A 16,497-nucleotide genomic window follows, 5' to 3' on the forward strand; every position below is an offset into this window, starting at 1 on the left:
TGAGTCATGGTTACGAATAAGTTGCGTGTTGAAGTAGTATCTCAGTGACCATAAGCTGTGCAGCAGTTCATTTTAAAATTAATTATTTTTGCTGTTGATGTGAGTCATGGTTACGAATAAGTTGCGTGTTGAAGTATGGCGTCAAAGATGCTAATGTGCATCACGCGTGGGTGTAGTACCGTGACGTGATGTATTTGAATATTTACAATGTGAACATGGATTGCTGGGTAAATTTATCGCTACAGTATTTGAGAAAATCCCCAAATAAAATTAATTTGACCTTTGGACAGAGGGGAGATCGGAACATCCGGTAACGAAATCTGTTTATCTGCGCTTTAAAAGCGAACTTCAAGCTCTGTTTTAATGTCAGAATTGGGTACATAAGATTAATCATGTCGACATAGATCCGAAAATGCTTTGTGCGTTCCACATCTTCACCGGGAACTTTGCAAGAGTGAAATATGCCTGAGATACAATGTGAGCATTAGTCGAATTCGTACTATAATATGTTGTTTCATGAACCTGCGTGCGTTGTTTTTCCGTTGACTGGTTAACAGTCTTGCTGAGTCGTCTGGAACAGAGAAACGAACATAATTGTATATTTAAGAATAATGCATCTGAAGTTTTCTGTTTGCGTTGAGAGCTCAGTAATTTCTTAATATATGACGAGCTGATGACATTCTGTACCGTAATGTGTGAAATGCTTTTTGTTACGGTGCTTGCCTTCACCTTTGAAGACTAGGTATCATAACACATGGATTATAATAAATTTTCTTTACACACTTCATAATTTTGAAACCGGATATTGAAATGGAAATACATAGATTTTTAAGCGATGGAGTACCCCACTTCAATTGTGAACGTCGTCAGATAGAATCCTGCAAGTCGATCATGACAGTTTATTTGATATGTGAATCTCAAGCTATACCTTCTAATTTACAATGTAATCTGAGACAAGCCTGGGTGGCAGGTCCAATGCAGGTTTCGTTAAATCGTTCTGTGAGCTGGTTCTTGAAAATATCCAGCTGATATCTCATGTATCTCTTGAAATGAAGGCAATAATTCGTTCTGTGATAGAGATGACCTTCTCCACTCTCTTGTCCACAGGGCGACTACATCCGGCACCCAGTGCTGTACGAACTGAGCCACAAGTATGGCCTACAGACGGACGAGAACGAGGCGGCTTTGCCGTGCCGATTGGAGGAACTCAAGGAACTCATACGGCGTGAGATTCGCAAGGAATTGAAGTTAAAGGCTGGCGCCGAGAAGCTGCGCGAGGTAGCCACGGACCGGCGCTCACTGGCCGACGTCGCGCTGCTCGTCAAGAAGTCCAACAGCCGCCTGTCCGAACTGCACGCCGAGCTTCACGAGCTCGACTCGCAGATACTGCTCAACAACGGACAAGGTGAGCCCCGTAACTCTGCGTGTTCTCCATTGGCACTTCTATTGTAGGTATGCTGGATCATGTTAACGCACCTTGACCATGCTAAGTTTTCTTTGATGAAAAGTTGTGTAACAGTAATTCAGAAAGTAACATCAAATTGGCAAGTAATAAGACGCTGAGAGTGTCCGTGATGGTGATACAAACTTTTCATGATCATATAGAGGGGCATGTGTATCAATTTTAGGTCGGACGCTATAAACGGAAATACTCACCTATGGAATCAAACCGGAGAAAAAGAGAACATTTCATATTTACCGTTGGCCTGCGACTGGCGATAAAAAATGTCTGTTGGCTAGTTATTTTATTTATCTGCGCAACTTGTGCAAAGTGCTTTCACAGTACTTGCTCAAACGTATGTCCGCTAGGTATGAAGGCATGACATGTACAAACGTCTGCCGCAGTAGTTCGAACAACTCCTGGGTCACAGGCAATGAGCATTCTACGACGAACATTCTCTGAAAGGTGGTCGGGAAGAGGAGGTAATGTTTCGTGATCACCTCGTTCGCCTGATCTAATCCCACTTATTTCTTCTGAAGGGGTCACGTGGAACGTCTTGTATACAAGGTACGCCTCGAGCCTGAAAGTGATCCTGTCGGTAGCAAGCTGTTCATCGTCTTGATGAGTAAATTGGTCGAAATGTGATGTGTACATTATATAGACAGGTCGCTCTGGTCAAGGTAACTGCAGTTACCTGAACATTTTTGGGAATACCCACCTTATTACAGTCTATAGAAATATAGGTTGGAATCGAGAGAGCCAGTATGTCTTGAACCATAGCACGTAGCTCCTGATGAAAACTGGCTTTGAGCGTTCTCAAAAATACCCTACGCCATAATGGAAACGTCAATCTTTCTGGACATTTGGAAATATCTTCGTTGATTTCTGCCTACTCTTAGACAACATTCAAGTAAGGACACGAACCAGTGACCATGCCAGCATTCTGAATTGGTTGTAGTATTGATGAGAAACAACAATGAAATGTGTATTTCGTTATTCAGAACAGTGGAAAAGGCGAGTTGTCTTTTTTTGCTACGGAAGGATAATCTATTCGAAGGCATTTGAATCACGGTTTTCTGTCGCCACCCATACGTGTAGCAAACTAACTTTATACTACCACAAATGATATACACTCCTGGAAATGGAAAAAAGAACACATTGACACCGGTGTGTCAGACCCACCATACTTGCTCCGGACACTGCGAGAGGGCTGTACAAGCAATGATCACACGCACGGCACAGCGGACACACCAGGAACCGCGGTGTTGGCCGTCGAATGGCGCTAGCTGCGCAGCATTTGTGCACCGCCGCCGTCAGTGTCAGCCAGTTTGCCGTGGCATACGGAGCTCCATCGCAGTCTTTAACACTGGTAGCATGCCGCGACAGCGTGGACGTGAACCGTATGTGCAGTTGACGGACTTTGAGCGAGGGCGTATAGTGGGCATGCGGGAGGCCGGGTGGACGTACCGCCGAATTGCTCAACACGTGGGGCGTGAGGTCTCCACAGTACATCGATGTTGTCGCCAGTGGTCGGCGGAAGGTGCACGTGCCCGTCGACCTGGGACCGGACCGCAGCGACGCACGGATGCACGCCAAGACCGTAGGGTCCTACGCAGTGCCGTAGGGGACCGCACCGCCACTTCCCAGCAAATTAGGGACACTGTTGCTCCTGGGGTATCGGCGAGGACCATTCGCAACCGTCTCCATGAAGCTGGGCTACGGTCCCGCACACCGTTAGGCCGTCTTCCGCTCACGCCCCAACATCGTGCAGCCCGCCTCCAGTGGTGTCGCGACAGGCGTGAATGGAGGGACGAATGGAGACGTGTCGTCTTCAGCGATGAGAGTCGCTTCTGCCTTGGTGCCAATGATGGTCGTATGCGTGTTTGGCGCCGTGCAGGTGAGCGCCACAATCAGGACTGCATACGACCGAGGCACACAGGGCCAACACCCGGCATCATGGTGTGGGGAGCGATCTCCTACACTGGCCGTACACCACTGGTGATCGTCGAGGGGACACTGAATAGTGCACGGTACATCCAAACCGTCATCGAACCCATCGTTCTACCATTCCTAGACCGGCAAGGGAACTTGCTGTTCCAACAGGACAATGCACGTCCGCATGTATCCCGTGCCACCCAACGTGCTCTAGAAGGTGTAAGTCAACTACCCTGGCCAGCAAGATCTCCGGATCTGTCCCCCATTGAGCATGTTTGTGACTGGATGAAGCGTCGTCTCACGCGGTCTGCACGTCCAGCACGAACGCTGGTCCAACTGAGGCGCCAGGTGGAAATGGCATGGCAAGCCGTTCCACAGGACTACATCCAGCATCTCTACGATCGTCTGCATGGGAGAATAGCAGCCTGCATTGCTGCGAAAGGTGGATATACACTGTACTAGTGCCGACATTGTGCATGCTCTGTTGCCTGTGTCTATGTGCCTGTGGTTCTGTCAGTGTGATCATGTGATGTATCTGACCCCAGGGATGTGTCAATAAAGTTTCCCCCTTCCTGGGACAATGAATTCACGGTGTTCTTATTTCAATTTCCAGGAGTGTATATGGCAATGGGGAATACAAAACTATACGTGATTTCTTAGGTCAGAGTTCAGTGTGGTGCGCCGCCTTCACTCGCTGCTATCAGGCACGGATTTAAAGAGAAACGCCATTCATAGATGAGCCCTCAAATCATCAAAATTGTTTTCTACAGTAAAGCGACTAACAAGTGCCGGCCAAAGATATCCCAAACATGTTCGATAAGCTAGATACCAAATGAATGTGCAGACTAGTACAACACTGGTCTCATCGTTTTTCGAAAAACCCTTGCACAATCCTCTCATCTTGGGGCATTCCTCTTGTAGCGGTTGTTGTCGACATTAGCGTCAACCCATAAGCGCTAAGATCGCCTGAAGTTATTTGTGGCTCCCCTACCGACCCCGTTTGGCTTTTGTTTACTGCGCCACTCGCAAAATAGTCTGCAAGATAGCGGTCTACACGGTAGCGTCTGCAGCGAATGCGGTTGAGAGACTGAAGCAGTATTTGTCCGGAAACATTGCATTTTGTCACGCAACACACTGTTGACGATATACCCTTCGATGTCGTCGACGGTGTGTTGAGTGTCCATTGCAGTCTGAGGTTATGTGGCTTTTCGAGAGTGAAACAGACTCAGTGATATGAGTGCCTATCGCTCAGCAGATGGTGTCGAATCGCCAACACATTCAGGTCCACTCCCGCTGCTGTGCTATAGCATCGACGAAGGGTTCGTTATCGCTATGCTTACAAGATAGCGGTCATCCAGCATTGTCATCACACTACATTTTCCTGTACCCGCTCGTCGCTGCATGACGCTACACGCATGATTAGTGCCCTCAACGCGCTGAAATGTCATGGGTTTGGTATACCCATTTTCTGGAGACTACTTATTGTGACCCTTTCGACTCAAGTGCTGATACGAGGTGTTATGTGAAAGTTCATGAAAAACATTAGTTAAATGTATTACGTTGTTGTACCTGGATCTTGTTCTGCACTATCACCTTCAGAGTTTTTCCGTTGTGAATGAATACACAGATTCCGAAGTTTCTATTGAAATTCATTCTGTAAGTCTTTTTACATCTACATCGATACTCCGCAAGCCACCGTACGGTGCATGGGCGAGGGTACCCTGTACCGTTACTAGTCATTTCCTTTCTGTTCCGTTCGCAAATAGAGCGAGGGAAAAACGACCGCCTGTACGCCTCCGCATGAGCCCAAATTTCTCGTATCTTATGTTCGTGGCCCATACGCGTATTGTACGTTGGCGGCAGTAGAATCATTTGGCAGTCAGCTTCACATGCCGGGTCTCGAAATTTTCTCAATAGTATTACTTGAAAAGATCGTCTCCTTCCCTCCAGGGATTCCCATTTGAGTTCGCGAAGCATCTCCGTAACATTTCGTGTTTTCCAACGTACCGGTAACAAATCTAGCAGCCCGCCTCTGAATTGGTTCGATGTCTTCCTTCAATCTGACCTGGTACGCATCTCAAACGCACGAGCAGTATTCAAGAAAAGGTCGCTCCAGCGTCCCATATGCGGTATTCTGTACAGGTGAATCACTCTTTTCTGAAATTCTCCCAATAAACTGAATACGATCATTCGCCCCCTCCCTACCACAGTTCTCACATGCTCGTTGCATGTCATATTGCTTTGCAACATTATGCCAAGATATATAAAGACTTGACTGTGTCAAGCTGAGCACTAGTAACACTATATCCGAACATTACAAATATGTTCTTCCTATTCATCCGCATTTACATACATTTTTCCACATTTAGAGCAATTTTCCATTCATCGCACCAACAAAAAATTTCGTCTTGAGTCGTCTTGTATCTTCTTTATCCTCCTACAGTTACTCAACTTCGACACCTTACCGTACGCCGTAGCATCAGCAAATAACCGCCGATTGCTGCACACCCTATCCGCCAAATCGTTTATGTATATGGAGAACAACAGCGGTCCTATCACACTTCCCTGGGGGCACTCCTATTACTTACGAAGTCTTCGAGCCACTCACAGCCTGCAGCGGGCACTGTGTGAGATGCTTTCCTGAAATCTGGAAACATAGAATCTGCCTGTTGTCTTTCATCTATAACATATCATGTGAGTAAAGGGCAAGCTGAGATTCACATGAGCGATGCTTTCTAAAACTATGCTGATTCGTGGATGTTTTATGGTCTTCAGTACACTGTGAGATTCCACTTGAATCTCCTTCACTGTATCAAATCCTCGCACTTTCAGCTTGATTTTCATGTTGAGGAAGAGGCAAAAGTTACACGGAGCTATGTCTGGTAAGTGCAGTGGGTGTGGAGCAACTGTTACTTGTAAAAAAAGTCCTTAATAATAGTTTTTAGCATGAAATGAAATGATCGTATGGCATTGTTGGCCGGGAGGCCCCATGCGGGGGAGTTCGGCCGCCGTATTGCAAGTGCTTTTTAGTTGACGCCACTTCAGCGACTTGCGGGTCAATGATGTTAGCAAAAAGTTCCTGAGTGAAATAGGCGCATGCGGTCGTGCCTTGTGGTGGAGTGTCCAGTCGTTCGTGCAACGCTTATGCGGAAGTTTTCTCCCCTTGTCCTTCTTCAAACGTCGTTGAACATTGCGGTACAACTGTTTATAAGTACTCTAAATAATTTAAAGAAGACCAACAAGGACTTAATAGTATACTGTACCTGTAAAGCTTTCCTTTCCCACCGGGCGAGGTGGTGCAGTGGCTAGCACACTGGACTCGCATTCGGGAGGACGACGGTTCAATCCCGCGTCCGGCCATCCTGATTAAGATTTTCCGTGATTTCCCTTAATTGCTCCAGGCAAATGCCGTGATGGCGCCTTTGAAAGGGCACGGCCGACTTCCTTCCCCGTCCTTCCCTAATCCGATGAGACCGATGACCTCGCTGTTTGGTCTCCTCTCCCAAACAACCAAACCAACCTTTCCTTTGCCGCTGTGAAGGAAGATTCTGTCATGGCGTCGATTGCTACTCAGCTTTAGGCTCGTAGCCACGGCATTTGAAAGGAAGTTTGGATCGTCTTGACGTGGTAGTTAAAGTTCTCTACACGATGTGCTTCTGATCATCTTGAATGGTACAATCTTCGCAGCAATGCTTCTCAAGTTCTTTTCTGGTGACACAATATTTTCACGTGTCCCATACCATATCCCCAATGTGGTGTGGAGGTCTTGAATGGTGTACGTTCTTGAAGTATCAGATACCTTACTGTCGCAACGTGTTCTGGTGTGATGCCAGTTCACTACCGGAACGGTCAGCGTCAGTCGATGTTCGCACCTTTTTTAAGCTCTTACACCAATCGTAATTTGTCTCCTACCTAAATATTTGTCTTCAAAAGTTTTATTTAAATTTAAATTTAAGTTAAAAACAAAATTTTACACAGAAATGTTGCTTTTTCAGGTCAGCCATCGCAAAACTGCAAACTCACGGAAATACGACGTCGGCAATATGATCATCAACTTTCCAAATCACTCAGCTCAGTCACTTGCCACGTGGGTTCAAGAATGATATATGGAGGGAAACTTAGCGGTATTTCAATGTACTCGTTACTATTTGCGTGTAGAATTCTGATTCGGAAACTTTTCAATCCCACATAGTGTTTGTGCTCTTTGATGGCGACGAAGAATACTGGCACTTACTTTTAAGCGTCCTCTTTGTATGACGAATCATCTTTAATGGCTGACTTTGGCACAATGTCGAACTTAACGCCAGAGAGGACACTGCACTGTTTACGTGTGTGTACGCCATGAATCTTCATAACCTCGTGTTGGTGTACACTGTTACCGGTACCTTTTGAGTTGCGATTAAATCTGGCCTTCTTTCTGAGGGTTGCACTTTTCACCATCCTAGTAATCACAACCACTATCCCCAACCCACCTCGCGTGATTAGACGGATGTTACTTCTCCTAAACGTGAACGTCTCACTAAGAGCAACACTCGAATACTTAGGAAGCTGTTATCAGTCGGACTGCCCGAACCATACTTCAACACTGCTTAGAAATGGACACATTAAGCTCCTAACCACTGTAATTTTCTTATAATATCTTCGCGTTCGGTATTTTTTATAAGAGGAATAATGCAGACTCAAATCTACCACAACGGCTTTGACAGAGGATATATACGGAGACAGGTATGGAAGCGCGAATTATACTTCGAACGGAGACTGACTCTCTTACGCGGGGGAATAGTTCATTCTTCATGTAAATTGCAAACCAAAAAAGCACTTTAGTATGCGTTATTAACTTTCACCACTCCATAAAAACAGGGTGACAATTATTGAACTATATCAAAGAAACATACATTAGTTACAAACTACGGCGTGCACACACTTGATTCAACATGTAAATGTCGCTACAGATATTCGGATTTAGGTTGACATGTTCGATACGCATGCCATCATTGGCGATGCTGTGGCGCAGACGAATAGCGAAATTCTGCCTGCCCCGCTGAATTGTCTGAACATCGGTGCTACCTCCTGCAGCGCTGTTTTCAGCTCAGCAATGGTGTAGGCGCTATTACTATACACCTTGTCTTTCAGTATAGCGCCAGAAAAAAGGAGTCACGTATGTTCAGATCCAGAGAATATGTCGACCCTTCGAGGCACATGCCAGTGGCCTTTGGGTACCCCAGAGCCAGAATGCGGTTCCCAAAGTGCTCCTCCAGGACATCAAACACTCTCCTGCTTCGGTAGAATCGAGCTCCATTCCATGAACTACATATTGTCGAAATCAGGGTCACTTTGGATAACGGGGATGATATCATCTTCCAAAACCTTCACGTACAGTTCGTTAGTCACCGTGCCATCAAGGAATATTGTACCGATTATTCCAGACCGTACATTGCACACCACACAGTCACCTGTTGAGACGAAGAACCTTCTCGATCGCAAAATGCAAATTCTCGACCCCTCAAATGCGCCAATTTTGCTTATTGACGAACCCATCGAGATGAAAGTGGGCTTTGTCGCTAAAGCAAATCGTATTCACCTCGAAGTCCTGTTCGTCAGTTCTGTGGACAATAGTGCTGACGAAACGCAACCGCTGTTCCATGGCCCTGGGGCTTAATGGCTGATGGGTTTGAATTTTGTATGGGAAGAAGGTCCTCAATAACAATTTGTCGCAGTGTCTCCCGGTTGATTCCACCTGTTGTGCAGCTCGTCTGATCGATTTTCTGGGGCTGGTTTGAAATACAGCACGTGCCTTCTCGATGTTTTCAGGAATTTGCACCCTTTTTGGACGATCGACATTGCCAACACTGTCATTACGAAACACTACCCGGTCTCTCAAACTTGCTAATCAAATTCTTGTTTGTTAGCGCACTAGGACCGTTTGCCTTCAGTTTGAACTTGGTCGCAAACTTCCATTGAGACGCAGTTAGGTTGTTATTGCTCGCACAAATGTGGACTCTGACCACAATCTATTGGTTATGAACTGCAGATTAAAAATGAAGAAACTGCAAAAAGGTGGGAAATTGAGGAGATGGGACCTGGATAAACTGAAAGAACCAGAGGTTGTAGAGAGTTTCAGGGAGAGCATTAGGGAACGATTGACAAGAATGGGGGAAAGAAATACAGTAGAAGAAGAATGGGTAGCTTTGAGAGACGAAATAGTGAAGGTAGCAGAGGATCAAGTAGGTAAAAAGACGATGGCTAATAGAAATCCTTGGGTAACAGAAGAGATATTGAATTTAATTGATGAAAGGAGAAGATACAAAAATGCAGTAAATGAAGCAGGCAAAAAGAATACAAACGTCTCAAAAATGAGATCGACAGGAAGTACAAAATAGCTAAGCAGGGATGGCTAGAGGACAAATGTAAGGATGAAGAGGCTTATCTTACTAGGGGTAAGATAGATACTGCCTACAGAAAAATTAAAGAGGCCTTTGGAGAAAAGAGAACGACTGGCACGAATATCAAGAGCTCAGATGGAAATCCAGTAATAGGCAGAGAAGGGAAAGCAGAAAGGTGGAAGGAATATATAAAGGTCTATACAAGGGCGGTGTTCTTGAGGACAATATTATAGAAATGGAAGAGAATTTAGATGAAATAGGAGATATGATACTGCGTGAAGAGTTTGACAGAACACTGAAAGACCTAAGTAGAAACAAGGCCCCGGGAGTAGACAACATCCCATTAGAACTACTGACAGCCTTGAGAGAGCCAGGCCTAACAAAACTCTACCATCTAGTGAGCAAGATGTACGAGACAGGTGAAATACTCTCAGACTTCAAGAAGAATATAGTAATTCCAATCCCAAAGAAAGCAGGTATTGACAGATGTGAAAATTATCAGTTTAATTAGCCTCGGCTGCAAAATACTAACACGAATTCTTTACAGACGAATGGAAAAACTGGTAGAAGCCGACTTCGGGGAAGATCAGTTTGGATTCCGTAGAAATGTTGGAACAGGTGAGCAATACTGACCCTACGACTTATCTTAGAAAATAGATTAAGGAAAGGCAAACCTACGTTTCTAGCATTTGTAGACTTAGATAAAGCTTTTGACAATGTTAACGGGCATACTCTCTTTGAAATTCTGAAGGTGGCAGGGGTAAAATACAGGGAGCGGAAGGCTATTCACAATTTGTACAGAAACCAGATGGTAGTTATGAGTCGAGGGGCATGAAAGGGAAGCAGTGGTTGGGAAGGGAGTGAGACAGGATTGTAGCCTATCCCCGATGTTATTCAATCTGTATATTGAGCAAGCAGTAAAGGAAACAAAAGAAAAAATTGGAGTAGGAATTAAAATCCATGGAGAAGAAATAAAAACTTTGAGGTTCGCCGATTACACTGTAATTCTGTCAGAGACAGCAAAGGACCTGGAAGAGCAGTTGAACGGAATGGACAGTGTCTTGAAAGGAGGATATAAGATGAACATCAACAAAAGCAAAACGAGGATACTGGAATGTAGTCGAATTAAATCGGGTGATGCTGCGGGAATTAGATTAGGAAATGAAACACTTAAAGTAGTAAAGGAGTTTTGCTATTTGGGGAGCAAAATAACTGATGATGGTCAAAGTAGAGAGGATATCAAATGTAGGCTGGCAATGGCAAGGAAAGCGTTTCTGAACAAGAGAAATTTGTTAACATCGAGTATAGATTTAAATGTCAGGAAGTCGTTTCTGAAAGTATTTGTATGGAGTGTAGCCATGTATGGATGTGAAACATGGACGATAAATAGTTTGGACAAGAAGAGAGTAGAAGCTTTCGAAATGTGGCGCTACAGAAGAATGCTGAAGATTAGATGGTTAGATCACATAACTAATGAGGAGGTACTGAATGAAATTGGAGAGAAGAGAAATTTGTGACACAACTTGACTAGAAGAAGGGATCGGTTGGTAGGGCATATTCTGAGGCATCAAGGGATCACCAATTTTGTATTGGAGGGCAGCGTGGAGGGTAAAAATCGTAGAGAGGGGCCAAGAGATGAATACACTAAACAGATTCAGAAGGATGTTGGCTGCTGTATGTACTGGGAGATGAAGCAGCTTGCACAGGATAGAGTAGCATGGAGAGCTGCATCAAACCAGTCTCTGGACTGAAGACAACAACAACAGTAGGCCTTCACAAGCGCTATACTCTCAGGCACCCTGTTACCGCTACATTTTCACGTGCGAATGGCCGATAACAAGGCACGTGCGCATGCGTATACTAATTTCCATCATGCTGTGCGACCACCCGTGCAGTTTGAACGTCCTAAAGCAAACCGTTCAGAAGTTAACGCCGATTTGACTTCATGTAGCACAATAATTGTCACCCTGTAGATATCATCGCAGCGACTGAGCCAGCGACTACGACAGAAGCCCATGAAACGTCGGGTCATTTTTCTGAACTGCTACAGTGTACTGAATTAGAAGACTTGATCTATTGTGAGCGTTATTGAGCCGTATTTCTCCTAAATCAGCTATAAACTGAATGTTCGTGTATTTCGAATTATGCAGGCTCGTAAGTGATACACGATATCAGTAGTGAATGATTCGTTATTCTGTGTATATTAAGTAAATGACATTTTCTTAGAGGTTCACCAGATTCATAACTCCTACAAAAGCCAGACAGATGGGACTGCACTGCCGACCGGATAGGAAGGATGCCGTGGGCGACTGGGACGGGAATTTGGCCGCGGTCGTAGTTATTTTTACTGCAGCCGTGTAACGCGGACGCTACGCAAATAACATCCTGCTGGCCGTTTGATACAGGAAGCGGCAGATGGCTGCGAAACTTATATGTAGCATATCACTAGTGCTCACTGTAGTTTGGGTTGCGCTTGCTCATTAAATGGATAACACTGTGAAGGAAGGCAGCGAGGCAAACGAGCTCTGTAGCTAGCATATTCATTTGCAGGTTTGGAAATGAGATAGGATGAAAAATGTCCTGTACTAGAATACAAGTATCAGTCGGACTTACATTTTGTTCGGTTTAGTTTTTCTCTTCCTGGAATTATTGAATTATGCTCTTGGAAAGGACATAAACTAGCAATTTTAGTGTGCGGAGGAAGGTGGGATGAAGTAACCAGGGCGGTAAATGTGGCCATCGCATATTTTTTGCTCTGCTGCGAAGTAGTTAAACCAGTTCTAATATTCACCATCATTGTTGTCAGCTAGTTTGACGGAGGACGGTTGTTCCATTATTTTCTAGTAAAATTTTTTTCTGTTTGGCAGTCACTTGACGTAAGGTTACCCTTACATGTAGAGTAATACTGTGTTATTATTATTATTATTATTATTATTATAACTATAATAATTATAATTATTATTGTTATTACAGTATCAGTGTTAAAAGAACATATTTTGGCTTCCAGTGTAGTTACTTATTGTTTCTTTGAGTTTGATGGTTTTATTTGTGAACCATCAGAAAAAGTGACCACACTATTCGCCGGGACAAGTGGCCAAGGTGTTCCAACGATAGAGTTACTTCCACATAGAGCGAGCTGACAAAAGTCATGGGATACCTCCTGATATCGTGTCGGACTCCTTTTGCCCGGCATAGTGCAGCAAGTCGACGTGACGTGGAGACAGCAAGTCATTGGGAGTCCCCTGCAGAAATATTGAGCCATGCTGCCTCTGTAGTCGTCCGTAATTACGAAAGTGTTGCCGATACAGGATGTTGTGCACGAACTAACCTCTCTATTATCTGTACATATATAATAAAATTTTAATTGCCCAATGTCTGTATACAGGACATATTTTTAAAAAAACTTAATATAGGGGGTCTGTAAAACAGCAGTTGAAGCCAAAACAATCGTTTTTAAAATTGCCTGTCTGTCCGTCCGGCCGTCCTTCCGTATGTTTGTACGGACATCACTTATAAACTATTGTACGAAATTGGATACGGTTCCCACAGTTTTTTTGAAGTCTGACTTAAAATCTGGTACGTGTTTCATTTTGATACGCCGCCTAGAAGCTGAGATAACCGTGTACACAATGTGGTTTCTTTAACTGGGTCAGTAAGGGGAAATATGAATCCATTAGGTGCTTTTTTTGTGGAAGCGATTTTGCCATGATAAAGTTTTTCGTCGAGCGTGAGTTGTCCATGAAAATGAATAAAATGGGCAAATTTTTTGTATGTGAGTCAGCTCAGTTTCGTGTAAGGATCATTTCATTACAATGGAAGGAAAAAAACTGAGCAGCTGAAGTTCTATGCAACAAAACTTAGTAAATCAGGATAAAAAAGATAGAATGCAAAAAAGTTGGATTTTGCAACGTTTCATCATCATAATAATAATGTTAACAGTGTAATCCTGTTATCAATAAACGTTGTTGAATTCATTCTTGAAACGGTGTAACTATTATCGTTGATAAGTTTGTCGAGTTGCCGCTAACATTATCGTTGGTAAATTTGTCGAGTTGAAACAAAAATCATTTTCGTGGATATCTTCACAGTTTTTCATCGTTTCTTATCGATGTAAGTAAATTGATACAATTGTTGTGATTTCGTACTAGTGTCTTCATTCGTTTAACATATTTCATTGTGAAATTCTCAAGGACTGCGGAGCTGGTGAGGTAGTTTTCATGCCTCGCAAAATGGTTCAAATGGCTCTGAGCACTATGGGACTCAACTGCTGAGGTCATTAGTCCCCTAGAACTTAGAACTAGTTAAACCTAACTAACCTAAGAACATCACAAACATCCATGCCTGAGGCAGGATTCGAACCTGCGACCGTAGCGGTCTTGCGGTTCCAGACTGCAGCGCCTTTAACCGCACGGACACTTCGGCCGCATGCCTCGCATACTCCTCACTCCCAATTCCCCTTTCCAATTCAAATGCGTGCGGTTTCCTGTGAGCACATGCTTCGCCATGACCATCAAGAAGTCGCAAGGACAGACGATTCGAGCCGCCGACATCGGCCTCAGGACAAACTATTTCTCACATTGCCAACTCTGTGTATCTTGCCCACGGGTCATTAGCTCAGATGATTTGTTTATAATGGATTCTATGGGCAAAACATCAAACATTGTGTATAAAGAAATACTTTTAATTTTAGTGATTTGTGCAAATACAATTATGTTGTCCCCCTCCACAGGTTTATCAGTATTTCATCTGTAGCTGTGATTACAAACACATCATTTCGCCTATTTGACAGCTTCACTTCGGTTTTTTATGTCCGGTTTCTCATCCATAATGAGCTTCAAGATTTTTCAAAATTCTTGCTTGTTCAAGATCCGCGCATGCGATCTCTTGGGCAAAAGTTAGTGTCCCAGAATTGTTCGATGGGATTCATTGTCGGGCGATATGGATGGCCAATCATTCGCACGAATTTTCGACAATGTTCTTCAAACCAATAGCGAACAATTATGGCGCAGTGACGTGGCACGTTGCCATCATGGAAGTCCATGAATTGCTGAAAATGGCATGCAAGTAGCGGAACATAAGCGAAGACCCAGTGCATTCCGTGTAAATACAGCCCACACCATTATGGAGCCATCACCAGATTGAACAGTGCCTTGTTGACAACCTGAGTCCATGGCTACGGCTACGTGGGGTCTGCGCCACACTCGAGCCTTACCATCTGATCTTACCAACTAAAATCGTGACTCATCTCAGCAGGTCACCGTTTTCCATTCGTCTAGGTTTCAACCGATATGGTCACGACCCCAGGAAAGGCACTGCAGGCAAAGTCGTGCTGTTGGCAAATGCACCCCCGTCGACTTTGCTGTCGTAGCCCATTAACGCCAAATTTCGCCGCACTGACCTAAATACGTTCAATATTGATTTCTGCGGTTATTTCACGCAGTGTTGCTTGTCTGTTAGCACTGACACCTCTAAGCAAATGCCGTTGCTCGCAGTCGTTACGTAAAAGCCATCGGCCACAGCGTTGTCCGTCCGTGGTGAGAGGTGATGCCTGAAATTTGGTATTCTCGGCACACGCTTCACACGGTGTATCTCGGAATATTGAATTCCATAACGGTTTCCGAAATGGAATGCGCCATGCGTCTAGCTCCAACCACCATTCCGCGTTCGAAATCCCATTGTGCGGCCATAATCACGTCGGAAACCTTTCCACGTGAATAATCTGAGCAGAAATGACAGCTCCGCAAATTCACTGCCCTTTTGTACCTCTATCTGTATACATGCATATCGCTATCCCATGACTTTTGTCACCACAGTGTATCATGTATAAATCTACAGATTAACTTCTAAATTCTTTTACATACAAAGCCATTAATCGTCATTCTGCCCCTTTGTGATGGTTTTGAATTAATTAATGATATTTAAAAACGTCTCTGTTGTATTTAGCCTAAAGCAGGAATTCGATTGAAAGCGGCCTGTTTGCAACCGCTTCAGAATACGACCTGTGTTCAAAAAGTAACGAGAATTTTTGTTTTTCTTAAAGAGTATTTATTTATTCATTCATAAACATCTTTATTCATTCGTCCCCTTCAAAATAATTCCACCCAGATTTAATACACTTGTCAGTGATATTTTCATCTTCGAAGCACTTGTGGAACTCATTTTTCGCCTGGAATTCACCTTTCGTTACGGTGTTCAGATCCTTGAGCGATTCGTTTTTACCTTCTTAATGGTATCAAAACGTCATTTCGTGGTTCGCCTTAGCGTCGGGAATAGAAAGAAGTCGCTGGGAGCCGTGTGCGCCGAATACGATGGTCAAGGCAACATAACTGTTTTATTTTTATGCCAAAAATGCACGAACAATCATTGAGGAGTGAGCGGGGACATTATCGTGGTGCAACTTCGACGAGTTGTTTTGCCACAAGTCTGGTCGTTTCTTCGGATTGCTTCACGCAAACGGCACATAACTTAAGGTAGTGTTCCTCATGGACCGTACGACGGTAATGTAGGAACTCATAATGCACCATCCCATTGTAATCGAAGAAAACAGTGGGAAGAACCTTCACATACGGTCGAAATTGTCGATTTTTTTTTCGGTCTTTGCTCTTCATGCAGTCTCCATTGGGATGATTGGGCCGTGGTTTCGACGTCATATCCGCATACCCATGTTTCGTCACCTGGTATAACAATCTTTAGAAGTTCTGGATCGTTGTTGGCTTCATTCAGCAATTCCTGAGCGAT

General features: G+C 44.1%; 1 protein-coding gene across 3 annotated transcripts in view; it reads left to right on the top strand.

Moving 5' to 3' along the window:
- The window catches only part of LOC126187703 (serine/threonine-protein kinase N), a 347,916-nt gene that overhangs the window by 87,415 nt on the left and 244,004 nt on the right, over nt 1–16,497 (top strand). For all 3 annotated transcript variants that reach the window (XM_049928946.1, XM_049928945.1, XM_049928947.1), the window contains exon 2: nt 1,108–1,405. In XM_049928946.1, coding sequence (XP_049784903.1) covers nt 1,108–1,405 — 298 coding nt within the window. The remainder of the gene's footprint in view (nt 1–1,107; nt 1,406–16,497) is intronic.

The sequence above is a fragment of the Schistocerca cancellata genome, chromosome 5, assembly GCF_023864275.1.
Source record: "Schistocerca cancellata isolate TAMUIC-IGC-003103 chromosome 5, iqSchCanc2.1, whole genome shotgun sequence".
Classification (NCBI taxonomy): domain Eukaryota; kingdom Metazoa; phylum Arthropoda; class Insecta; order Orthoptera; family Acrididae; genus Schistocerca; species Schistocerca cancellata.